The following is a 26,301-nucleotide window of genomic DNA, read 5'->3' as shown; positions in this document are numbered from 1 at the left end:
AAAACAGATTATAGAGAGATAAGCAAATAAAAGAGATAGAGGAGGCATCTTAACTGCCATAATAGGAAGAAAAGATAGGAGACAATAGCTATTAGAAACCCTTAAGTAAAGGGTTTTTGAAGATGGGGAAACATGGACATATTTGTAGACACTAAGGAAGCAGCCAGAAACCAGAGAGAGATAAAAGATAAGGGAGGAAATGGGAGTGATAGAGGGGAAAATATACTGGAGGAGATAAAATAAAATGGGATATATAATGAGAGTTTACCTTGGCAAGAAGAGGGGTCACCTCATCATGTGAGACACAGTGGCAGAAGTAGAGGAGATGGTGACAGAAGGTATCTGGGAAATGTGAAATGAGAAAGATGGGAGAAAAAGGAACTAATCTCAGTGAAAGGCTCCATTTTTTTTTTATGAAAGGCAATTTTTTAAACTAAGAGAGTGGGGGCAATGATGGGGAGTAGCAGAGAAATCATGAGTGGTTTTTAAAAGGGGTGAAAAGAAAGAGCCACTATGGTGATTCGAATAGTATGTTAATCCCCTGATTAGTGCAAAAGGATTGCCTGATAGCAGTGAGGACCCAGTTGAGGTATTTGTAGTAGAACCAGGCAGCATGATTTCAAATTTTGTGATTTTCACCAGTTTCCTAAGTAAAGGCAACGAATAATGGGAGTGATCTAAGGCTGAGGCTTAACCGGCAAGATTTGTGATAGAATTTTATGAGAAGTGGCTGAGCAGGTGAGTTTAAGATAAAGATAATTCTCCCTCTTGGAAAATGATAGGAGGAAAGCAGCTTTCATTTGGAACCCAGATTTGTTCATCTAGGCTAGATATTTTTGAGAGCAAGCTATGATCTGAAGTTTGGACCACTTCTAAAGAAAGTAGAATGAGAAATATACCAACATCACCAGCAGTCTAGTTGGAGGGGAGGGCAAGCAAGATGCAAGATTTCTAAACCTGGATGATCTCTCCACCAGTTTTCAAAAGAGATCTATAGAGAGAATTATATCTCTAATCCACCAGGTTTCCTGAGCAGTTTTTCTCAAAATAAGTTCTTTTCACTGATATTCAATCCATCAAGAGTTCCCTCAACTTATCAAGAGTGCTCTTGGGAAATTGAAGAAAGAACATAAATAACTCTTCAAGGAATGATAACTTCATGGGAAAGGTGGCAAGTGGGATGAGGCCTGAAGGATAAAAAATTTGGAAGACAGAGGTAAGAAGTCCACTGGAGACATGAAGGTGACAAATGTTGGAGCAAATGAATTTACTTTGAGTGGGGAAACAGCAACTGTTTGTAGTTTGAAAACTGATTTGGGAAGAGGAAGAGGTTCAGGGAACTGTCTAGTTTGATTGGAGATTAATGAAAACTAAGGGGAAGGAAGGAAGGAAGGAAGGAAGGAAGGAAGGAAGGAAAGGAGAGAGGGAGGGAGGAAGGAAGAGAGGGAGGGAGGGAGGAAGGAAGGAAGGAAGGAAGGAAGGAAGGAAGGAGGGAGGAGGGAAAAAAGAAAGAAAAATATCTTTTTCACCAAAAACTCTTTCCTTTTATGAATTCCCAAGTGTTTGGGGAGAAGAAGTCACTTTCAAAGATACGGAGACAGATACAAAAGATCATGCCAAAGTTTGATTACTTCATAATAAAGAAAGGAAGGAAGGGAGGGAGGGAGGGAGGGAGGGAGGGAGGGAGGAAGGAAGGAAGGAAGGAAGGAAGGAAGGAGAAGGAAGAGAGGGAGGGAGGGAGGAAGGAAGGAAGGAAGGAAGGAAGGAAGGAAGGGAAAAGGTCAATGAAAAGGTGGGAACAATTCTGCTTTGATTTTACAATGATGCATGAGAGAGAGACGTTTGGCAACAGAAAAGGAACTCATAATCATCTTTAAGTTTTGAGTTGAAATAGTCCTAAAAGCCTTAATTACTGTCGTCCTAACTAGCTCCTGGCAAAGGCCTTTTAAAAGTGAAAGAAGGAAGCCACAGTGAACGTGGAACTGAACCTGCAGGCTAAAGGAGAGATGAAAGATGTGGCCGAGTCTAGACCCGCTGTTGCCCATGGATACAAAATCCCCAGAGGAAAACAAGCTGGTGTCGATTAGCGATGTCTGCCGCGGGAATCGGTGAGAAGAGGAAGGACCCCCTGCTCGCTTCGCCTGCCCTGGAGCCGTGTAGCGAGGGCCTGGTTTCCTCTCTCTCTCTCTCTTTTTAGATGCGGGGAAGTTCGCGCTTCTCGGCGCTCGATTAGCCGCGTCTGTCCGGTTCACCGTGTTGATGTCCGGGAGGGAGGGAAGATGGCGGCGGTTGCTGCTGGTGGCCTAGTGGGCAAGGGACGGGACATCAGTTTGGCGGCCCTGCAGCGCCACGACCCCTATATCAACCGCATAGTGGATGTGGCCAGCCAGGTGGCCCTATACACTTTCGGCCATCGGGCCAACGAGTGGGTGCGTGAGGCCGCGACGGGGCGGCCGAGGCCGATTCGGGCTGGGGGGAGGGGCTGGGCCTGCGCGGCCCGGACCGGGACTCCCGCTGGGACCGGAGGTCCGAGGCTGGCGGGCGAGGGGGTGTAGGGAGGGGAACCAGCCGTCGACCTCGACCCGGGGGGGGGGGGGGGGGGGGGGGGGGGAGACACACACCCACACCCACACACACCCCTCGGAGGGGGGAGGGGAGGGGCGGCAGCCCCCTCCCCTGGCAGGGCCGGGACCCGAGGCGGAGAGACCCTTAGAAACAGTCTGATCGCCGCCAAGCGCGTACCGGCGGAGCGAACGCTCCTTGCCAGGCTTTTTAAATTAACTTTTAAAACGTTAAGTGCCACCCGAGGGCATGCCCCTGTGATGGGCTCCTTTGGGGATACAAAGACAAAACGCACCGTTTGCAGCCTAGAAGGTCGTTCTACGGGGGGGAGAAGTCCGGTCTTGGGACTGTATCTACTTCTAGGGTCAGGAGAAACCAAACTTGCTCGAAGTTGGATGCAGCCAGGAAGCCGACAGGTGGAACCAGACCGAAACTAGCGGGCTGGGGCTTGAAAGCGGCCGAGTCCGGCGGCAGGCGCTGACAAGAGGAACGCTTACTAGCGGGGGACCCTTGGCAAGCCGCCCTTTCCCCGACGGAGCGGGTAGCACGATCAGACGGATTAGCTTAGCGCAAGTCCGCCAAGCCCTGCATCGTGCTGGAGCTCACCATGGGTGCTCAGTCCCTGCTTGTTAGACTGATGTGCCGGCTTGTCGGTCGGGTAGCCAAGGGAAGAGCCTTTTGCTGTGTGATTGCTTAGACTTAGTGACGTTTCACACACTATCTCGTGCTCTTGTGGGAAAGGTGAAGGACCGTGGTCCAGGCGCGGTCTGAGTTTGTTGCCGGCTCTGAAGTCTTTAGTGAAGTGCTCCCGGGATCTGTCCTTGGTTCTGGGTAGGTGAGATTATGCCAGTGCTCCCGGGATCTGTCCTTGGTTTTGTTCTTTACGTTGTTGATTATTGAGTTGGGTAAAGGTATGGATACTATAAGTCCTGGTTCAGTGCTTTAAATTGTTGGTTATTGACTTGGATAAAGGCATGGATATGTATAAGTCCTGGTTTAGTGCTTTAAATTGTTGATTATTGAGTTGGATAAAGGTATAGATACGTACAAGTCCTGGTTTAGTGCTTTAAATTGTTGATTATTGAGTTGGGTAAAGGTATAGATACGTATAAGTCCTGGTTTAGTGCTTTAAATTGTTGATTATTGAGTTGGGTAAAGGTATAGATATGTATAAGTCCTGGTTTAGTGCTTTAAATTGTTGATTATTGAGTTGGGTAAAGGTATAGATATGTATAAGTCCTGGTTTAGTGCTTTAAATTGTTGATTATTGAGTTGGGTAAAGGTATAGATATGTATAAGTCCTGGTTTAGTGCTTTAAATTGTTGATTATTGAGTTGGGTAAAGGTATAGATATGTATAAGTCCTGGTTTAGTGCTTTAAATTGTTGATTATTGAGTTGGGTAAAGGTATAGATATGTATAAGTCCTGGTTTAGTGCTTTAAATTGTTGATTATTGAGTTGGGTAAAGGTATAGATATGTATAAGTCCTGGTTTAGTGCTTTAAATTGTTGATTATTGAGTTGGGTAAAGGTATAGATATGTATAAGTCCTGGTTTAGTGCTTTAAATTGTTGATTATTGAGTTGGGTAAAGGTATAGATATGTATAAGTCCTGGTTTAGTGCTTTAAATTGTTGATTATTGAGTTGGGTAAAGGTATAGATATGTATAAGTCCTGGTTTAGTGCTTTAAATTGTTGATTATTGAGTTGGGTAAAGGTATAGATATGTATAAGTCCTGGTTTAGTGCTTTAAATTGTTGATTATTGAGTTGGGTAAAGGTATAGATATGTATAAGTCCTGGTTTAGTGCTTTAAATTGTTGATTATTGAGTTGGATAAAGGTATAGATATGTATAAGTCCTTGGTTTAGTGCTTTAAATTGTTGATCAATGGCTTGGACAAAAAATATGGCTGATATATATACCAGTGCTCCAGGGATCTGTCTTTTGGTTCTGTGCTTTAAATTATTGATTACTAGCTTGGATAAAGACACGGATGATGTACCAGTGGTCCAACACTATGTCCTTGGTTCTGCGCTTTAAATTGTTGATCACTGATTTGCTTCAATTTTATGATATTCCTGAATATAATATTCAGGGATCTGCCCTTGGTTCTGCGCTTTAAATTGTTGATCACGGATTTGCTGCAATTTTATAATATTCCTGAATATAATATTCAGGGATCTGCCCTTGGTTCTGCGCTTTAAATTGTTGATCACGGATTTGCTGCAATTTTATAATATTCCTGAATATAATATTCAGGGATCTGCCCTTGGTTCTGCGCTTTAAATTGTTGATCACGGATTTGCTGCAATTTTATAATATTCCTGAATATAATATTCAGGGATCTGCCCTTGGTTCTGCGCTTTAAATTGTTGATCACTGATTTGCTTCAATTTTATGATATTCCTGAATATAATATTCAGGGATCTGCCCTTGGTTCTGTGCTTTAAATTGTTTATCTCTGACTCAGAGAAAGGCAGATTTTCAAGTAACACAAAACTGAGAATTATACCCACTAGATGAGATTTGGGATTCAAAAAGGATTTGGTGGGGTAGAGCTCAGCTTCTTAAACTGTGGTTTGTGACCCCATCCCATAACCTTGTGGGGGGTCATGAAATTATGATTTATTATGAGTATATGTTTGGTTTATATATCTATTTTATTTAAATAATTTAAAGTATTTATATATTTTATATATATATATATATATATATATATATATATATATATATATATGCCTGGAGGTCACAGGAATTTCTCCAGGGAAGAGGGGTCACAAGTGGAAAAAGTTTGAAAAGCCCAGATCTAGATAATACTGCTGAATGTAATAAGGCAAAATTGGATAGAGATAAGTATGAAGTCTTCCCTTTGAATCACAAAAATCCCACCTCACAAAATTAAGATGGAAGAGGTGTAACAAGAGAGCTATCCAAAATTGCAATGGTATCTGTGTATATAAGGGAAAGGATTTGATTCTCTTGATTTAATGTCTTAAAGATTGGATGATCACTTGATGGATGTGATTTAGAAAAATGAACTTTATTTCTGTTTAAAATAGTGACCCAGTGCAATAGAACAGGGGTTAAAGTCATTAAATGGTCAACAGTTGAATAAAGTAAAATGAATCCAAATCAAATTGTTTGGGAATCTTAACAAATTGGAAAAATGAATTTCTGTTGTCAGTTTCTTTCGTGGATATGGGGGTTTAGAGAAGTTTTTGTGTTTTTTTTTTTTATTTTTCATTTTTAGTTATGGACCAGGTACCTTTTAATAGAGGTCCCTTCCGATTCTGAGGTTTTGTGAAATTCTTCCATCCTTGTCCTCCAGCATATAATCAATCTACTTTTGCCTAAGACAGTAGTTGCCATCTTCTGAGTCTAAGGTCAGTGCCCTTCCATTATGAAGCAAGTATTTCGAGGTAGAAGAGTGAAGGTGGGAATAAAAAGATAGAATAAGACTTAAGAGAGCGAGAAAGTTGGATATTTGAAGTGGAGGAGTTATTAATGCTAGGGTATCTAAATAAGATAATTGGTATGTTTCCTTTCATTTTGGAATTGAATGGTTTGGGTGCCAAGTATTCCTGAAGTGGATACACATTTCTTGACATTTGGGGCAAAGAATGAGATAATGTGTCATTTGTTGAAACACAAAGTTTCATTTTTCTGTTTTTTGAACAAATCACCTTCAAGAACAAATCGTCTTAAAGTAATATGTAATTCACATAGCAAATGATCATTCTTTTAAAGTATTCAAAACCCTTGCAACTAAAAGAAAAAAAAATAGTTTAGCTGTAAAGTGATCTGAGTATATGATCAATGGAAATACATAACAGTTGTCACTGCTGCCATCAATTTCTGCCACTGTGGAGCCTTTGAACCTTTTAAGTATGAAGTTAGAAAAAATATAGAGAAAATATTTGAGAGATACAGAAGAAAGTATGCAGGAAGGCAGGTGGAAGGCCAGAGGGACAGTTTTTGCTGTATTTAAAATAAATGAGAACTGACCTAACTATAAACAAACTGAGAAAAGAAGTAGGAATTGGGTAGGAAGTATGAATAAAGAATGAAGTTCCCTTCAAGAAGTAGATGGATGCTTAGACATTGTTATAAACATAGAATTTCCCACCCTCCCTTTAAAATACAATATCATAACTGGAACAGGATATTTAGGGCAAGATTTGCTCATAGTTGCCAAGAAAGCCTGCATCACACAAATATCTATGCAGCATTGAATAGTATACAGTAATGACTTTTTTCCCCAGTTCTGATCATTTTCCATTAGGAATAGTCCTATTGCTTAGAGGGATAATGTAATCACTCAGATAATGCAATGTCTAATCATTTGAGCAATGACTGTTGACATAAGCTGAAATTATGTGAAAAGTCTTAGATATTTTTAGTCTTGATATTTGATAAATCTCAGTAGTTTGCAAAACAATACAAATTCATTTTTATTTTGAACTACTTAGTATTTTAACATAATTTAACTTTTATAATAAAGTTCAATTAAAAAAATTAGATGCCTTATTTTAACATGGAATCATAGATTTACTGAAACAAAGATTAACTATTCCTAAATGGTACAGAATTTTGTTTTAAACAAAATATTTTCTCTTGGCATGAAGTTCACGAAAGTTCACTAAAAGAGTTTATCTTCTGCAGATGTCTTTGGAACCTGAGTACAATTGCTATTTGCATTTCCAAAAGATGTTTTATCTAAGTAACCCACAATTACCTCTTCAAATCTGTAAAAATCTGAGTGATGTAAATTAGTTATTTTCCTCTTTCCATAGAGAAAAAAAAAAAAAAAACAACACAGGTATGTAGTAATAAAATGCCTTATCCAACCTGGCAAGTCACCTACCTTTGCTACTGAACCAGTTCTACATTATTCATACTTTATATATATCAAGCCAATTAAATTCTTAGTTATATTTATAATGTAGAATAACAACATGAGAAAGAGAATGTTCCCAGAAGAACCATAACTTTTGCATATCCTGATTCTCTAATTAGAATTTTAACTCTTACTATTGTGTTACACATAGGAAGTATATAAATGCTTGTCAAATAAGTATAACTTTCTTAAATGAAGACATTTAAAAATCTTTGTCTATACATATAAACATCTTGTTTCAGTGCTTTCATGGTAAGATATCTAAAGCTAGATATTGTAACTGAGGAAATATTTTTTGACCTGGGAATTGTAGTTCTGACATTTAATTTTACAGGGTCTCATTCTAAATTTAATTCTATTCGCTATCTAGTCTTCTAATTTGCTTTAGACATAGCACCACCACATTGGCTATATAATGGATAGAAATAATTATTTTTAGGAAAATAACTGGATGACTCAATAGTAGTTAGGTACTTTTCTAGGGGGATAAAAGAGACATTAGGAAGCAATGAGATCATTTTAACCAACAATCAAATAAACATTAAGTGCCTGCTGTATTCCAGGCATGTGGCAGCTAGGTGGTGCCATAGTGCATAGAATGTTGAATCTAGAATCTGGAAGACTTGGCATCCAGAGTTCAAAACTGGCCTCAGATAACTTAGCTGTGTGACCCTAATCAAGTCACTTCATCCCTCACTTAGTTTCCTCATCTGTAAAATGAGCTGGAGAAGGAAATGGCAAACCACTCCAGTATCTTTGCCAAGAAAATCTGGAGTCATGAAGAATCTAACACAATTGGAAGATGACTGAAGAACAAATGTTCCAGGCACTGTGCTCAGCTCTGGGAAATATTTATATTAGTGGAACAATCACTTGCTAAATGTTACTTGAGTGCCCTGAGTTTTATATATTTCCAGAATTTATGTAGTTTTATGTAGATTCTGAAAAACAATTATTTTATTTTTAGGAAATATTTCTTAAGAGCCATGAGTTTTCTCCAAAGAAAGATTAAAACTAATATTTCTATTATTTCTTTAAATTTTTTAGCTTGAGAGCTCAGAGCACTTTAAAAACTGCTTTAGAAATGTAATCTTATTTTCCAAAATACAATGGTGAAGTAAAATTAGCATTATAATGCCTAGATTATAATTATTAATTATAACAATTAAGGAAAGACCAGAATTATTGGAATGTTTTATCCAAAGTGATGTAATTAAAGTATAATGCTCAACTCCTGAGCCCGCTGATTATGTTTACAGCATGGAAAAAAAAGGACTATTTGAATGTTTAGTATTTATAAAGTTCTGAATTGCATATTCTGCAGCAACATCTTAAGGTTCCCAAATATGCAAGTGTGTACTTGCAATTTATACTCATGCAATATTAAAAATAACAGTTAGAAGTGTTTGGTAATGTATATACATAATTTGAGAAGTAATTGGCTTCTGTTTTCAAGCTTCTTAGAAAATCTGCATTTGCTTAAAATTGAGAATTAGATAAAAATGACTGAAGAGAAATATTAAAATTATTTCAGTAGTGTTAAGAAAAATATTTCAAATGCAACATAAAATATTGTAATGGCTTTATTACTGCTAATACAGCTTTACATTTAAAGGGTGTAGTTCTTCCCAAAAGTACAGAATAGCCAAGTTCCAAATGATAATGGTCATAATGTTAATGATGAAATATCATGGGATTATTTTATTTGGAGAGGGGGACAGAAACAAGGAGGAATGACATTTTGAAAAATTTCAATTAGTTTCTTAGGATCTTGAAATGCTAAAAATCTCAAAACAAAAGACCTATGGATTAGTTGTATGGAAACTTTTAAGCTAATTTGTTATTTTCATACCAAATGGTAATGGATATTTAAGGACCTGAAAAGCATCTTGATAAATCTGATCTTTGCCATTCCTTTTACATTGCATATTCTTTATCTATAAAGATAAATTCTTTATCTATAAAGATAAATTCTTTATCTATAAAGATAAATTCTTTATCTATAAAGTGGGGGCTGTGATAGTTCTGAAGAAAGTGAAAGAAAAGTGGCTTATATGTATTTACGTGTTGGAATCCCAGTGTCAACTCAAGTTGAAACAAGGTGAAAACTCAAGGGTGATGTCAGAACCCTGGTGTTAACTCAATAGAATTGATACAGTGCTTATTGGTTCACACTGAATCCTTACAAGGTGATAAGTTGCTAATACTGATGGAAACAATGCTTGTGTTCATACCTTTAGAGAGCTCATAAGTATCTAAGTACTCAATGGAGTTCACACATTTGGGAGAGTTCAGAGTTTAGAAAGAAACATCGAATTCACACCTCCACGGGCCTTGAACTCTCTCTTCAAAGTTCTTTTCAACTTTCCCTTATGGTACTTGTTGACTATTGGTCTCTTGCCAGTATTTAGCCTTAGACGGAATTTTCTCCCCCTTAGGAGATCATAACCCAAAATTATGTGTTTGGAGGATATGAAAGGAAAGGTATAAAGAATGTGATGCTGATTTGTTAGCAAGTTTGTAGGCATCTGTGAAATGAAAAAAGTTGGAAAACATAATCAGAAATTAATTGATTGAATTTTAGTATTTTAATAGAATATTACAAGTAAACTGCTTAAATGCTTAACAAATTAAATTGCTTTTAAATTCCAAATTTTAGCTTTTTAATTCCTAATTGTGTAAACAAGTACCTTATTCTTATGTTTTTATAACACCCTTTTATTAATCATAATGGAAAGTTGTTTGTTTTTTTCAATTTAAATTTTATTTTTCAGGTTTTTGGAGATAATTTCATTAACTATCAGTTTTCTGGTTAGTTTCTATATATTTGAAATTCAGGCTTTACTGTCTTTGGGGAAGTGAGAAGGATTGAGCTTAGCTGAAATAACCTATGAATATTAATTTGATAACTTCCCCATAACATTTTCAGCCACAATTCTAAACTATAGTTTTAGTTTGAGGATTATTTGTGTCGAATTTTATTTCAAAGACTCCTTGGTTTTAGAATTTATTCTGAACATAATAAGCGTATGCCAGATTGAATGTAGATGTTTAATTTCGGGGAAAGGTTTCATTCATCTAAAAAATCAAGAAGAGGTACTAGAAGATTATTAATTCTCCCAGGGAATAGGATTTGGCAATAGAAAAATGTACATTGGAAATAAGTGGATAGCAAAATAAATACAGCAGTGGTTTTTATAGCTTTTTATAATATATCCATTGTAGAGAAGAAGAGGCAATACATTTTTAATTATCTTTTTCCTACTGAATCCATGGAACAGAATTTCAGTCAAAGTTGAATTATTATTTCTATATTTAGTAAAGAGAGCTAATGATAATTTATTTTATGATGATAAAAGAAAAATTACTAATTCCAAATAGTAAATCATCAATCAGTATTATGATTGTGGCAGGAAATCTCCTTGCCTATGCTTTCTAAGAGTAATTGTTCCTGTGTTTCTATTACTAATATTTGATCCATTACAGATTTATCGACTTTTATTTCTTGCTCTCACTCACCCATGATATTTTAGTCTTTAGTCTTTAGTCACTACACCTGTTTCTATATTCACAGCATCCCTCAAGTCAGCCATCTTATTTCTAATCTCATAGCTACCACCCTGGTTCAAGTTCTTATTAACTCTTGCTTAGATTATCACAGTGGATCCCAAATTCCTATTTCTGACTCAAGTGTCTTCCTACTCCAATCCATTTTCTACTGAGCTGCCAAAGTTATTTTCCCATCATTCTGCCCATATCACTCTCCTATTCAAACTCTAATAACTCTGTATCACCTCTAGAATCATTTGTAAACTTTCTTGACTTTTAATGCCTTTTACAACTTGCACCTAGTCTACTTTTCCACTTTCTGTAAGAAGCTTTTCTTGACTCCCCTTCCTTGGCTATTGGCTTTTTTGCTTTCTAAATTATCTTATATCTATTTTGTATATACCTATAGTTAATGTACATGCAATCTTCTCTGGCTAGACTGCAAGCTCCTCAAAAGCAGAGACTTTCATTTTGGTTTTGTATCCCCAGCCTTTAGTAAGTATCTGCATATAGAAGTTGCTTAATAAATATATTTGTTGATTAATCTTCATACTGGATATCAGACCTGGTTATTCTATTTCATGATAAAATTATAATCTCTAAATACATGACTCTTTGCTTAAATGGAGAGAATATATTTATATTTTGTTGTATGTTTTTTGCAGGAGAAGACTGATGTAGAAGGAACCCTGTTTGTTTACACAAGGTAGGAATAATTATGCTTTTACATAGAAAACTGACAGTATTTAAAGCAGGATTCTTTTAGGCAGAATGATTCCATTTAATATTGTCACCTCTCTGAGAGTCAATTTATTTCAAGAAAGAATGAAAATTTAGTTTGAAGTTTTCACATGGAAGAGAAGGAAAAAAATTAAGGATGATAAAAAGCTATGTTCATGGAAAATGGAAAATCTAATCAGAATGACTTTAAATTAAAAAGGGAGAGAAAAGAAATACCTATAAGTATCTACCAGTCTATGTAACACAGAACTGACCATCTCCTGATTCTTCTTTCAATTACTCTTAATAAGTATCCCTTCTTGACTTTCATCTAGATCATTCTCATTAACTGTGGGTATTCCCCTAAGACGTTTTTGTTCTGTGCCCTTTTTCCCTCCTTCTGTACTGTTTCACTTGCTGATCTTACTAACTCCCGTGGATTTCAGTTGTCATCTCTGTGCTGATGATTCCTAGATTTACTTCTTGAGCTTTAATATCTCTGTCTTTTGGACATCCTGAACTGGATGTGTCGTAGCCAGCTTGAATTCAGCAGGTCCAAAATTGTATCAGTTTTCTTTCCCTCCAGATTTTTTTGTTATCTGTCAAGGTATCCAGTTCATAGCCTGGGGTGTCACTCTTAGCTCTCTTATGTACCATCTTATGTGTTACAAGTCCTGTCATTTTTACTTTTATACTATCTCTTGTATATTTCTCTTCCCCCCTTTTTTTTTCTTCTCTGACACTGCTGATATTGTGGTATAGTCTCATCACTTTGTACCTGCCTTATTGTAGTAGCTTTCTACTTGGGGTCTCTGCCCAATTCTCTCCTTACTCTAATTCATTCAGCTTTAATTGACCTTTTTAAAGTTAGATCTGATTTGTTACCCTTCTATTCAATAAATATCAATTCTTCCTTACCAAATTTGTCCTCCTTTCCAGTACTTCTTACCTTTCCACTATTCATACAACTTACTCTTCCTCATGTACTCTGTAGTCCAGTGACACTGACTTCAATACTGTTCCCCATATAAGATACTCTTTCTCCTGACTTTTTGTATTTCCATTGGCTTTTCCCCCCTGCTTATCATTCTTTGCCTCCTCATTTCTACCTTCTGGTCTCCCTGCCTTCCCAATTAATATTACTTTTGATAAGAAAACTTTTCTGATCCTCTCACTGCTAATGCTTTCCCTTTGATTATCTCCTATATTCTGTGTATATTTTGTTTGTAAAGAGTTGTTTTCATATTGTCTCTCCTATTAAAATGCAATTTTTTTGAAAACAGCCTGTGTTACAACTTTCTTTATCTCCCCAGTGCTTAACACAGTTCTGGCACCTGGAAGATATTAAATAAATGTTTGTTGGCTTACTGTTCATAAAGAGTATATACAATATGAGAAAAATAGAAGTAAAGGTACCTATAACTTAACAGAAGAAAACATCCAAAGAAGGAGTTTGTAATTAAACTCATAATCTCAGCTGTCTTCTTACAAATACAAAAATTATGGGCAAAAAAATAAATCAATAAATAAGGTAAACTAGAGCTCCTCACACAAGGAGGACAATTTGACTTCATAGATAACATGCAAAATGAGACCTACAAAATGGAATGTGGCTCTAGGAGGCTAAATGTAATTCTAAAGGAACAGAATAGATAAAACAGCTGAGGAATAGGATAGCACAGTAGAAAATATGCTAGTGTGAGGAAATTTAGAGGAAAGGAAGCATGTTGGAACACATTTAAATAAAGATAATAGAGGCAGAAACAATATTGTTATGGAAGTATATGATAAACTACACAGAAAGAAGAAATGATTGAGTTTGGAAAATAACTCACAAGCCTGGACCAGAAACATGATAGAATAGTCATAAGGATTTTGCTCATTTGAATATGTGCTTGACATTACTTCTCTTCTACAAAGCAACTTGCCTGGCTTGCTTTAACAATGATTTTATCCCTCAACGTTAGAGAAACTGATGAACAAAATTCTTTTCTCATACTGACGAGGTGAAAATGATGGTAACATTGAGGAAACTGTTCTCTGCTATAATTTTGTGATGGAGAAAAATAGGAATGTTGCACATGGTTGTGTTTGAGAAAAGCAAAATTTAAAGAATTTTGGATAAAAGGTAAATAATTGATAAACTAATAGGGAATTGAAAAGAAAATAAGAGCCATTCTTCAGTTGATAAATCAATAAAGGATATTAACAGGTAGTTTTCAGAAGAAATCAAAACTCTTAGTAGCCACATTAAAAAATGCTCTGACATCCTAAATTTTCAAGGTAGAAGAGTGCTTAAATGCAAAACTTATACTGTGGTAAAGTGAATTTGTAACAACTAATGTTTGAATCATTAGTAACATTGGGCTGCCTTTTATATACATCCCATTTTGTCTTAAGTTAAAATAAGCATAATCTTCATTCTCACACAGATTAACAGGAGATATATTTTCTGAGCTCAAATTACAGTTCCAGCAACATTTTTCTGATCTTAATATAAGTACAGAAGGAGAGAGAGTATTCTGGGAAGATAGCACAATAGACAGGAAAATTTCGAGCTCCCCAGATTTCCCCCACAAACAGATCACATTTACACCTGAGAGTGAACATAACTGGTGAAAAACAAAGAAGACCTTGGAGTAAAATAGGGGTCCTCCTAGGACAACCTGAGACAACTTAAAAGAAAGACCCCAGGAAGAGTTTAGGTATTATGAAGTGGAAACAACTCCAGGTTAGCTCACAGAAACAGCAAATGAGAAATCCTGAGATTAGTTGGGTTTTATTAGAGCCTCAGCAGGAACCACAGGAACTTTACCACCCAGACAGCAAAGGAAAATTGGAGATCTCAGTCTATGAAGACCAAAAGAACTTCTACTGATTCGGAATGCCAGGTCCAATTGTGCTGCTGAGACACCACTCTGGGTGAGAAGGAACCAGCACCCAGTGAGTGCAAAGGCAGTGGGTTAGGGACATTGCTGGCTATGGGCACTTGCAGGAGAGTAGAGCATTTAGTCCCAGATCAGAGAGGAGGACTGAAGTGAAGCTAGAAGTACCATACCCGCACTCCCACCCCGCCAAAAAAAATGAAGTGGCAAAGAAGAAAGAACCCAACCACAGAAACTTACTGTGGAAAATAGTGAAAATTGAGATTCATTTTCAGAGAGCTCTAAATTTTAAAAAAGTTTTTTTCTACCCCAAAGAGTTACATTAAATGGCTACCTGCCCAATAAGAATTTGTAGAAGAACTCAAAAAAGACTTTAAGAATCAAGTGAGACCACACACCTCTCAGATTGCTGAAGATGAGAGGAAAAGATGACGAATGTTGGAGGGGATTGGGAAAACTGGAGCACTAATACATGGCTGGTGCAATTGTGAACTGATTCAACCATTCTGGAGAGTAATTTGGAACTATGCCTAAAGGTCTATCAAACTATGTATACCCTTTGATCCAGCATTGTCTCCACTGGACTTATATGCCAAAGAGATCATAAAGGAGGGAAAGGGACCCACATGTGCAAAAATGTTTGTGGCAGCCCTCTTTGTAGTGGTAAGAAACTGGAAACTGAATGAATGCCATTTAGTTGGGGAAAAACAAAGCAAAAATAGAACTGTCCAAGAAAAACAAGAAGATTATGGAAAACAAAACAATTCACCAACCAACTAGAAAAGCAAATATAGAACTTTAAAGAAGATAATAATTATTTAAAAATTAGAATTGGGCAAGGGGAAATCAATGAAGCTATAAAAGACCAAAAAATAACAAAACAAAACATAAAGAATGAAAAAGTAGAACAGAATGTAAAACATAAGAAAAACAACAGATCTGAAAAATAGATCAAGAAGAAATTGATCTGGAGATTTCTTTTTCCATTTTGACTCTCTGGTTTAGGTAACAAGACCATATTTGGATCATAGAAGGAATTTGGTAGGATTCCTTCTTGTTTTTTCAGTCTGTGTGATGGTGGTATTAGATTTAGTAGTTTATTAAATGTTTGACAGAATTTGCTCCAATGGTTTGTTTGGATGTTTTTCCCATAAGGAATTCATTTAAAGCTTGTTCAGTTTTTTTTTTTTTTCCTTTCTAAGACAGGTTTATTTATTTTTATTTTATTTCCCACTCTGTTAATCTGGGTAATTTCTATAAATGTTGATCTATTCCATTAAGATTCTCCTTTTTTTTTAGGCATATATTTGGGTGACATAGCTCCTAATAATCTAATAATTGCTTTTATTTCATCATAATTACTTGTGAATTTACTTTTTAAAAAAATTTTATATTAATAATTTTGTTTTCTTCTTTTTTTAGACAAATATCTATTGTTTCCTTTTCTTTTTCCAGATAACCAGCCTCTAGTTTTACTAATTAGCTCAATGGGTTTTTTAATTTTAAATTTCTATGATTTGTTCTTTGGCCTACCCATTCTTTAGAATTAAGTTATTTAGTTTTCAATTAATTTTTAATCTATGCCTCCAAGGGCTTTTATTGCATTATTGTCAGAAAAATGCATTTAATACTTCTGCTTTTCTGTGAGATGTTTATACCATAATATATGGTCATTTTCTCTGAAGGCACCATGCATAAGTAAGAAATGACCTGATCATTTCTCTCTTAATCTTCTCTCTCTTTTTCTTTCCCCTGCCTTTTCTCTTAACACTTTCCCCTTCTACTTCTTTCTTGGGTAAAATGAACTTCTGTATCCAACTATATGTATTCTTCCCTCTTTGAACCAGTTCAGATGAAAGTGGGGTCCAAATGTTGTCCATTCCCTTTCTCACTGGCATACAAGCTTTATTTTGCTCACCATTTATGAGAAATAATTTTCCCCCTTCCTCCTCTCCCAGTGTGTTCCTCTTCCTTTCCCATCTAGTTTGAGATCATCTAATCATAAAATTATATCCAGACTCCTAAAAACACTGATGATGATAAAGTTCTGATATATAAGCAGTTCTTGTGGTTTCTCACTCATTCTTACTTTTAATGATATTCTTGAGTTCACTGTTTGAATATCAAATTTTCCATTTATCTCTGATCTTTATTTCATTAAATATCTATTTCCCTCTAGAATTAACTCAGTTTTGCTGGATAGTTTATTGTTCATTCTGATTCTAGATCATTTGCCTTTTGGTATATCATATTCCAAGTTTTCCATTCTTTTTTAGTAATAGCTACTAAATCTTATATGATCCTTACTGTGATTCCATAGTACTTGAATTGTTTCTTTTAGGTTCCTTGCAATATTTTCTTTTTGACCTGGGATCATCATGCTGTACTTCTGGCCAGCCCTGACCCCCTCATGGTCCCTTTCTGTCTGCCTAGACAGTTCTGTTGTTGGAATGTGTTAGAAGAGTTAGGCAAAAATGCTAACTTTTGCCATCTTGACTCCGTCTCAGCTTACTTCATAAATGCTTTTTAATTGATTGATGATATCTATGTTGGTGAAATAATACTTTTGAAATAAAATTAAAGTCTCAATATAAGCTTGTTATTAAGTATGTAACCATTATATTTTAAATAGTTAAAATTTCACCCTTTTTGGCAGTTTTAAAAACAAAACATTAAATAAATGTTAAAATATGTTATATTAAGAATGTAAGATTTACAATTAATAAGAGTTTGTACTGCTCAGTAATAATTATTACCATTAGGAAGATTGTTGTCCATATTTGGCATTTTAAAAAGAAGATCTCCTCTATTTTTTTTTAAATTAAAAAGATCTTGTTTTTCAGAATAGCATCATTAGAATTGGACAAGGTTTTAAAAATTACTATGGATGGAAAGAGGTTTAGTTAGAGTGGATTTAGGCATTTAGCATTTAGCATTTATTCTTTCACCTAAAATGTTGCTGAGGTAAAGTTGTGAAAATCACTAACAGACCATTATATGCATCCATCATAGATACACATACACATATACATACACTCACACATAGCTGAATCAGGGTAGTGGAATAAGAATGGAAAGGAGACATGTATTATTGTAGTTATGAAATGTTGTAGATAAAATTCATCAGCAAACAGCCAGCTTATGGTCTCTTATAACATACAGGCATTCATTCCCCTAGGTGGCAAAGTACAAAGACAAGGTATAAGACATAGTTTTATTAAAGTCATGTCCAAAATGGACCTCAATATATTTTACTGAAACTTGTCCCTTCTTACTTTGATATGAGTAGTGACCACTTTTCACCCTATCTCCCAAAACTGCATTGTTAATTTTGACTTTGTCTTCATATAATCATAAACCAAATCTGACTGATTCTACCCCTGCAATATTTTTACCCATCCTTTTACAATCCAAATCTTATGCCACCTTTTCCAGGAAGACTTCACTTATTCTCTTAATTATTATGATCTTCCCCCTCTTTGGATTTCGCATAGCATTTTTTGTATCATTTTATATTATTTTTGTATGTGTCATCCACTTATTACATTGTAAATTCCATGACGGCAGACTGTATCTGAGCTAAACTCTCTTCTCTTCTCTTCTCTTCTCTTCTCTTCTCTTCTCTTCTCTTCTCTTCTCTTCTCTTCTCTTCTCTTCTCTTCTCTTCTCTCTCTTCTCTTCTCTTCTCTTCTCTTTTCTCTCTCTCTCTCTCTCACCCCCTCTCTCTCCTACGAAAGTTCTTTGCATGCAGTAAAAATACCTAAATGTTTGTTTATTGGATTGAATTGATTGATCTGTTCTGTACTTTTAAGGAACTTACAAACTAGGAAGGGGAGAGCAATCTATGTATATGAAAAGATAAATAAAGAATAAAAGATAGCATTTTTAGATGAGTAATATAGAAAATAGCAGTAGTAATAGTTCACTTCATATGGTGATTGAAAGTTTTTAAAGACTTTCATATAGGTTATTTCTTTTGAACCTCACAGTCTAAAGTAAGTTTTATAGAGTTCAGTGGATGAAGAAATCATTGAGGATTGGTGGGATTTAAGTTATACCTTGAGGGATGTGTAAAACTTATATAAACTGAGAGGTAGGGAGAAAGCATTTTTGTTAGGAAGATTGACAAGAGGTAGAATAGGAGCATAAGTGTATGTTCAGAAATGGTGAATTTAGTTGCAACAGTGGTTTCCTGTTGGAGAATAGATGGGGAAAAGACAAGAAAAACAGGTAGAGATCAGATTATGGATGATCTTAGAGGAAAGTCTAAAGGGTTTGGATTTTCTAGGTTAATGGTCTCCAAACACTTATCAGTAAAAATAATTTAGAGCATGTTTGTTTACTTATTTATAAATTACAGTTAATTCTCATATTTCGTGGTAGTCATTTTCTATTAAATTTCCTTGAACACTGAAATATTGAATCTTGAATCATTGATCCCAGGAGAAATACTTGGAAATTCTTGGAAGCCTCTCGTCACAACATTTACATTATCACTTTCCAGAGCTGCCTCATATACAGATTGGTGAATTTCCTCTTCTTTTTTCTGGATGTACTATATTGTTAATTCATTAATTTTGAACTCAAAGGCAAGAGCACTGAAATTCATGCCTAAATAAAGTTTAGCTAGCATTTGTTTTTTTTTTCTTTTTTTTTTTTAATAACTTTTTATTGACAGAACCCATGCCAGGGTAATTTTTTACAACATTATCCCTTGCACTCACTTCTGTTCCTATTTTTCCCCTTTCTCCCTCCACCCCCTCCCCCAGATGGCAGGCAATCCTATACATGTTAAATAGGTTACAGTATATCTTAGATACAATATATGTGTGCAGAACCAAACAGTTCTCTTGTTGCTCAGGGAGAATTGGATTCTAACATTTGTTTTCACCAAAAGGTACATCACAGCCTTCTTGTGCTTAGGAACAGTAGATAGCAAAATCTCTAAACAGCAAAACATGTAACACAAAAAGCACAAAAAGGCAAAAATATTGTAATAGCACTAAATATACCATGAAAAAGAACACTTGTTTATAGTACCAAAGTTGAAACAAGAACACAGAGAATGTTTTTGCCTCGTTTGACCTCAGTTGGACACATGTATGTCATGTAAATCATATTTTTTTGCTATTCTGTATATGTCCATGAATGAAGCAGAAAGTACCATGAATATTGATTTGGGTGTTACAGATTTTAGCAGATAGGAGAATCTGCAATTATAGAATCCATTAATAGTGAAGATTAATTGTATATACCTATACTATCCAACTAATAATTATATGCATTATAAAGCTTTCACAAAAAAAAAAAATAGAAACTAACATGTCAGACATCTTTTCTTAATACCTCTTCCTTTACTGTATCAAATGAAGAGGTGACTTTTCTCCTAGCCAACACCCCTTCCCCTCCCCCCCACACATATATATGCTGTCTTCTCCAGCAAGTTGCCTATAGTACTACCCATATTCCATCTCTAATCTTTAATCTCTCTGTCTACTGGCTCCTTCCTTGTTCCCTATAAATAGTCCTTTGTCTCACCCATTCTTCAGAGATTCTCTGTTGTTCCTCCTATACTCATTAGCCATCATCCTATCTCTCCTCATCTCATCTATATTCTTTGAGGAAGTCATCTATACTTGGCGTCTTTGTTTCCTCTTTACTCACTCTTTTCTAAACTCTTTACCGTCTTTTTTCTGACCTTACTATTCAATTGGAAATGCATTTTCCAAAGCTACTAACAATCTATTAATCACAAATCTAAGGAACTTATCTCAGATTTTACTTTTCTGCAACATTTAACAACATTGAACATCACCTCCTGTATACCTCTCTCCCCGTTAGCTTTTTCTGACCCCTAATTGTTCTTCATAACTTTCATTCTCTATACCCCTTGATTCTCTCCTAGATCATCACCCTTACACTGACTACATTCTCTTCCCTTTTTAGTCTCTACCTTGGTAAATCAGTTCAGCACTATACAATCTTCATTTCAGCAAGTCAGTCCCTTTTCTTTTGTCAAATCAGTTTGCTTAGTCCTACTTTCCATAGCAACTATTCCAAATCTTTTCTTTCCTCAAACCTTCCACATCATTTCCACTCACCCTTTTACCTTAGAATCTTCCTCAGACATTACCAAAAAAAAAAAAAAAATACTGATCCCATATGTTGAGGACTCTCTCGCTTCTGCATCACCATCATTCAGACATCTTTAAATCTCCACTATCTCCTCTTTCAATCCAGTCTTGGGTTAAGAGGTTGGGGGAAAAAACCCAAGTAAAGCAAACAAGGCAAATACTTTTGCATGAGTTGTTGATCTCATCCTATCCTAACCTTTCCAGCAAATTGCCTCCATCATTATTTTCTTATTCCTATAATTATTCTGTCTTTATTTTCTGGCTCCTTCACAAACATGCCAATATGTTCCCCATCCTTTAAAAAACGTTATTGGTCCAAACATTCCACAGACTATATAGTCCTGTATCTTTTTCTCTTTGTTGTGGCTCAACTCCTTGAGAAAAAATCTTTTGAGTCATCTTCATTTCCTCCCCTTTTACTCTCTCCTATGACCTCTGTTATATAGTTTCTGGCCTCATTGTTCAACTGTATTGACCAATTATATCTTTTTTCTCCAATTATCTCTTAATTGCTAAAGAAGAAAGAAGAAAATGACACAAATGTACAAAAACATTTATAGCTGTTATAAATATAATATGTCAAAGAGTTAGAAACTAAGGAAGTATCTTTTAATTGAGGAACTGCTGAACAGATTCTGGGATGTGATTGTAATGAATTACTATTGTGCCATAAGACATTATAAAAAGGATGATTTCATAGAAATCTGGGAAGGCTAGTATGAATTGATTCAAAGCAAAGTATTTAGAGCAAGATGAAAAAATATATGCGGTAACACAATTTTGTAAAGGTGAATAACTTTGAGGATTAGTGCCATGTCCATCCATGGTTCCAGAGGATTGATGATGCAGAGTGCTACTCACTACATGAACTCATGGCCAGTATGTGAATCAGTTTTGCTCTACCATGCATTGTTGTTATAAGATTTTTTTTTTGAGGTGTAGAAAAGGGAAGGAAAGAAAATGTGTTTAAGTTGAAGAAAAAAATTTTAACTGTTTTAAGATACCTTCTAAAGAGAAAACATTTTGCTATTTTTCAAATGCCTGAAGAAATCAAATTCTACCTCTTATGGGAGGGGGCTAATTTAATTCTTTAATCTTTTTCTTGCTCTTTGTTATTTCATTTTGTGATTTATTTCTTATAATACAAAATATGTAGAGATAACCATTAGTAAAATTGATGCCTCTAGAAAATGGAGGTCAATTTACGTCATTATTAAAATGAGAGCCTTTTGGGGCAAAGTGTATAATGATATAAAATGCTAAACTTTTTTTCTTAGATAAGATAGAATTGCTAGAGGTGTTTTTCAAATATTAAGCTAATGGCTCATTTGTTAGTAACTAAAACCTCTTTATTCTTTGGCTAATCATTTTGTAGAATTTGATACCATGGCTAATTTCTATTATTTCAGCTTCACACTATAATCTTAAGGTGTTTTTACTTGTAATCAAAAAGTCCACATGGAATCCCAACAAGGGATAGAAAAATGAATATATAGTTGTTAAAGCTTGAGTTCTGTTTAATTTGAATCTCTTCTTAAAATTAAATACCTTTGATTTTACACTGTGGGAAATTTAGTTCCTAAAGATATTTGGATTGGAATATTTATGCTTTAATTTTATAATGCCTGTTGGCATGCTCAGTAACTTCTTGTATATCTTTCCTCAAAGAAATTTCACATCTTCCAATTTTAATCAAGCACTTAAATGATATCTTTTTGGTAACAAACCAACCTACAGATAACTTAATTTAGTGATTATTATCTTCAAGATGCTATGCTAAGCATTCTTGAGGGTACAAAAAAGACAGTGTATTTAAGAAGCAACTCTTCTTTGTGATCCTATTTTGTGATCTTACTGATGTGGGTATTCCCTTGTACCCTAAATGATTCTTACATATTCTGTATGTCAGTGTCCTTCCATATGTTCACTAGCAGATAGTGTGTTGAGAACTTTCTATATTCTAACATTATGAGGTTAATAATGAGTTCATAGGTTGTCTTTTGATTTTCTCTCATTTTTACCTTTTTCCAGTCAGTGTTCTTTTTCTTTCAAACATTTTCATGGCATTTTAATTCTATTTTCCCCTTATAATGCTCAGCTTACTAATAGGTACTATGTTCCTTTCTGTTACTCTTTGAATGTTACTCAATTTCATTTTGGTAATTGTGGCATTTCATAAGTCAGTGCTGTATAACCATATTGAAGGTATTGATATTAAAAATATGAACCAGTTCTTGAAAAGCAGTTCATCCTTTTCTCTACTTCCTCTTTAATTCTGAGCTCAATTCGTTTTCTATTTGCAATGATTGTATAGTAAATACATGTATACACATATTGAAAGACATATGCTATAAATTGTAATTCCAACTGCATTTCATAATCTGAACAATAGACATTTGCAGCTTGATTAGTGCAAATGAGAAATCCCCTGTATAGATTACATGTATTTGAATCTGCACTACTTAAAATTATAATTATATAATATTATATAACTATAGCAGTTGGTTTCAGTTCAATGGAAATATACAGTGTGAATTCAAATTCAACCACTTCAGAGGAATTCTTGATTTGCACTAATCAGCACCTGCCTGTATTCAGCTACTTGGTTATTCCTGTGTAGATAGTTAACTTAAACTTTTTTGAGTGGTTTTTGAATTTGTCCAGGACTTTTTGAGTATTTCATTTGCAAAATATTATCTGTACACAATAGCATCTGGAATCACTTTTACTTGGCTTCTGTACTAGATCACCCCAATCACTTCGCAATTTTGATGCTTTGGTGAACATATGACTCCCTTATTTATACTTGGAAGATCAGAAGGTTAAATTAAATAAGGATATTTTTGTCATATAGTTATAAGGAATCTTGTATAAAATTGACATATGCTTAAGAGAAGCCTCATAGCAAAAGTAAGCGCAGTAAAATCTGGTATTTCCTATATCTTTCATCAGCCTTGTGTAGATAAAGTAGTTTATGGTAAGATGTCACATAAGAAAACTTTTCTGCTTCTTTCTCACATCTTTATCAGTTATGCCCTCAAATTTGTCCATAGATATTAAAATTCTCCCTTTCTATTATGAATTTAACAAACATTAGCATTTCATATAGAGGAATAGAAAAGAGGATTATATATGAAACTATGTGAGAATTATTTTCATAAAAATTTTATATTGATGGGAAAATTGTAGAATATATACATATAAAATTTATGTGAGATTATTTTCAAAGTAAAGTATTAATTAACAAATGAATGGCATAAAAATAAACACTATATTCCAGATGTATAACTATATAAACACCAAGAATTAAAAAATGTCACTTTATATCTGGTCAAAGAAATATTGAAAAAAGGAAAAAGTTAATCTAAAGCACAAGTAATTTATTTTGGCATCCATGGACCTCTTGGGGTCTGTGGATAGATTTTAATGGTCTTTACAGTTGAATGGGGAAAGTTACATCTTTTTTTCAAAATAATTGATAACTCTTTGTAATCTTATATATGTTATTTTATGCATTTAAAAACAGTTCTGAGAAGGGGTCCATAGACTTCACCAGAGAGTCAGAGGCTCCATACACAAAAGTTAAGAACACTTAATCTATGGTTTTTATTTCTTTGTTTTTGCAAGGTAATTGGAGTTAACTGACTTGCCCAAGGTCACACAGCTAGTAAGTCAAATGTGTGAGGCTGGATTGGAACTAAGGTTCTCCTGATTCCAGGGTTAGTGCTCTATCCACTACCTTACCTAGTTCTTCTCCCTTACCCTCCAATTTCTCCCGATCTCTAGTTAAATTACATGAATAGAATCAGAAAGGTTGCGACTTGCCAAAGTAAAACTGCATTATAATAATTTTCCCCTGAGGCAATTGGGAATAAGTAACTTGCCCAGGGTCACACAGCTAGGAAGTTTTAAGTGTCTGAGACCAGATTTGAACTCGGGTCCTCCTGACATCAACACTGGTGCTCTATCCACTGCGCCATCCAGCTACCCTATAATAACTTTAGAACAACTTTTTCTTCTGATGATTTTCAGATCAGCTTCTCCCAAGCATGGATTCACCATTATGAATAGGCTGAGCATGGAAAACAGGACTGAACCCATCACAAAAGACCTGGATTTCCAACTTCAGGATCCTTTTCTTCTATACAGGAATGCCAGATGTGAGTCATAATCTAAATACCTTAGGAAATTGTTTCTTTTGACATTATGTGTGTTTTAAATCATACTATGAAAAACTTTGTTGCTTTATGTCAGTGGTTTGCCTGCTCAGCATTGATTAGCTCAAGAAATGCATACCTATTTTCCCCCCTCTTCTTTATAGATCATTATTAGAATGTTATACATATGTATCAAGTTATCCTCAATGAAAATATCAGATAGAAACAGATAGCCTTTAATAAACATTTTTCCATAGCAAGATACATCCTTACTTACAACTATATAGACCACATTGTGTTTATCAATTACAAAATAATAAAGTATATATATTTTTAAAGCATTTAACTCAGCAGGTAAAACAAAAGTTCTCTAACAAGGAATCTGTCATGCATATGTTAAAATCATACAAGATTTGTTGACAAGGACAATTACTAAGATTCACTGAATCAATAAGCTAGCCTCACCTCCTTATTCTGTCATATACCCCCATTTCTAATCATTTATTAAGACTTGATAATTCTACTCATTATCTCCCATACTTTCCCGCTTCTTTCTGCTCATACAGCCATCACTCTAATCAGCCTTTCATCACTTCCTTTCATTACTTACTGTAGTAGCATCTTGGTTGAGCTTTCTCCTATTCTCTCCCAAATCCATCTTCCACGCAGCTTCTAAATTGATAATCTTAGGTACAGGTCTGACTTCTTAATACAGGCTTAATTATGGGAATAACTTCTTCCACGAAAGAATATCCAAGAAGACAAGTTTAAATATTATGATGTAAGTTTCCTCCAATTATATCACTTTATCCTGTGATGGTGTTGGAGATCTAATTAGCTTAATCTACTCTGGGCCAGATTAATTCTTGCTTATGAAACAGAACTACACATAGTTATAACAGAAAATGGAGTTAATGGTTTTAGCAGGTGATACTCTATCCTGATGTATCACTACCAAGCATTACTGCATTGATAGAATGCTGTCTTTGGAACATATGAGAAGTGAAAACAAAATCAAAGGGGATTTTTTATTTCTTTTAATAATTAAGAATTTTTTTAACACTATCATACTATCAAAGCAGAATTAATTAACTGCATAAATCTGGTCAAATTTTAGTTCAGATAATTATCTCCTCCCTACCAAAAAAAAATCTTTTTTTTTTCTGTTCTCAATATATTCTTGTATCCCTTCTAACAAGCTATCTTTGACCATTGGGCAGCTCAGAAGAAAAATTATAAATCAGTAACCAAGCCATTTACAAAGAATAAGAAAATATATGGGCATGTGTATGTATGTCACACACACACACACATACACATGTTATGCTCATTTATATATTATTTATAAATATTTACATGTTTGATAACTTTACAAGTAGAGTTTTTTTAACCTAAT

The 26,301-nt window shown here is 34.9% G+C and overlaps 1 protein-coding gene across 6 annotated transcripts in view; it reads left to right on the top strand.

The window, feature by feature from the left end:
- Positions 1-1,888: 1,888 nt before the first annotated feature.
- Positions 1,889-26,301, top strand: part of DCP1B (decapping mRNA 1B) — a 75,668-nt gene continuing 51,255 nt past the window's right edge. The window contains exons 1-4 of one of the 6 annotated variants that reach the window (XM_031937798.1): positions 2,380-2,429; positions 5,814-5,946; positions 11,675-11,715; positions 24,781-24,908. In XM_031937798.1, the coding sequence (XP_031793658.1) occupies positions 24,812-24,908 (97 nt within the window). In that variant the 5' untranslated portion in view covers positions 2,380-2,429; positions 5,814-5,946; positions 11,675-11,715; positions 24,781-24,811. Of the gene's footprint in view, positions 2,109-2,193; positions 2,430-5,813; positions 5,947-11,674; positions 11,716-24,780; positions 24,909-26,301 lie in introns of those variants that run through there. The other 5 variants (XM_031937799.1, XM_031937797.1, XR_004229448.1 and 2 more) reach the window with 5 other exon arrangements.

The sequence above is a fragment of the Sarcophilus harrisii genome, chromosome 5 (genome assembly GCF_902635505.1).
Source record: "Sarcophilus harrisii chromosome 5, mSarHar1.11, whole genome shotgun sequence".
Classification (NCBI taxonomy): domain Eukaryota; kingdom Metazoa; phylum Chordata; class Mammalia; order Dasyuromorphia; family Dasyuridae; genus Sarcophilus; species Sarcophilus harrisii.
This window is presented reverse-complemented; position numbering and strand designations above follow the sequence as displayed.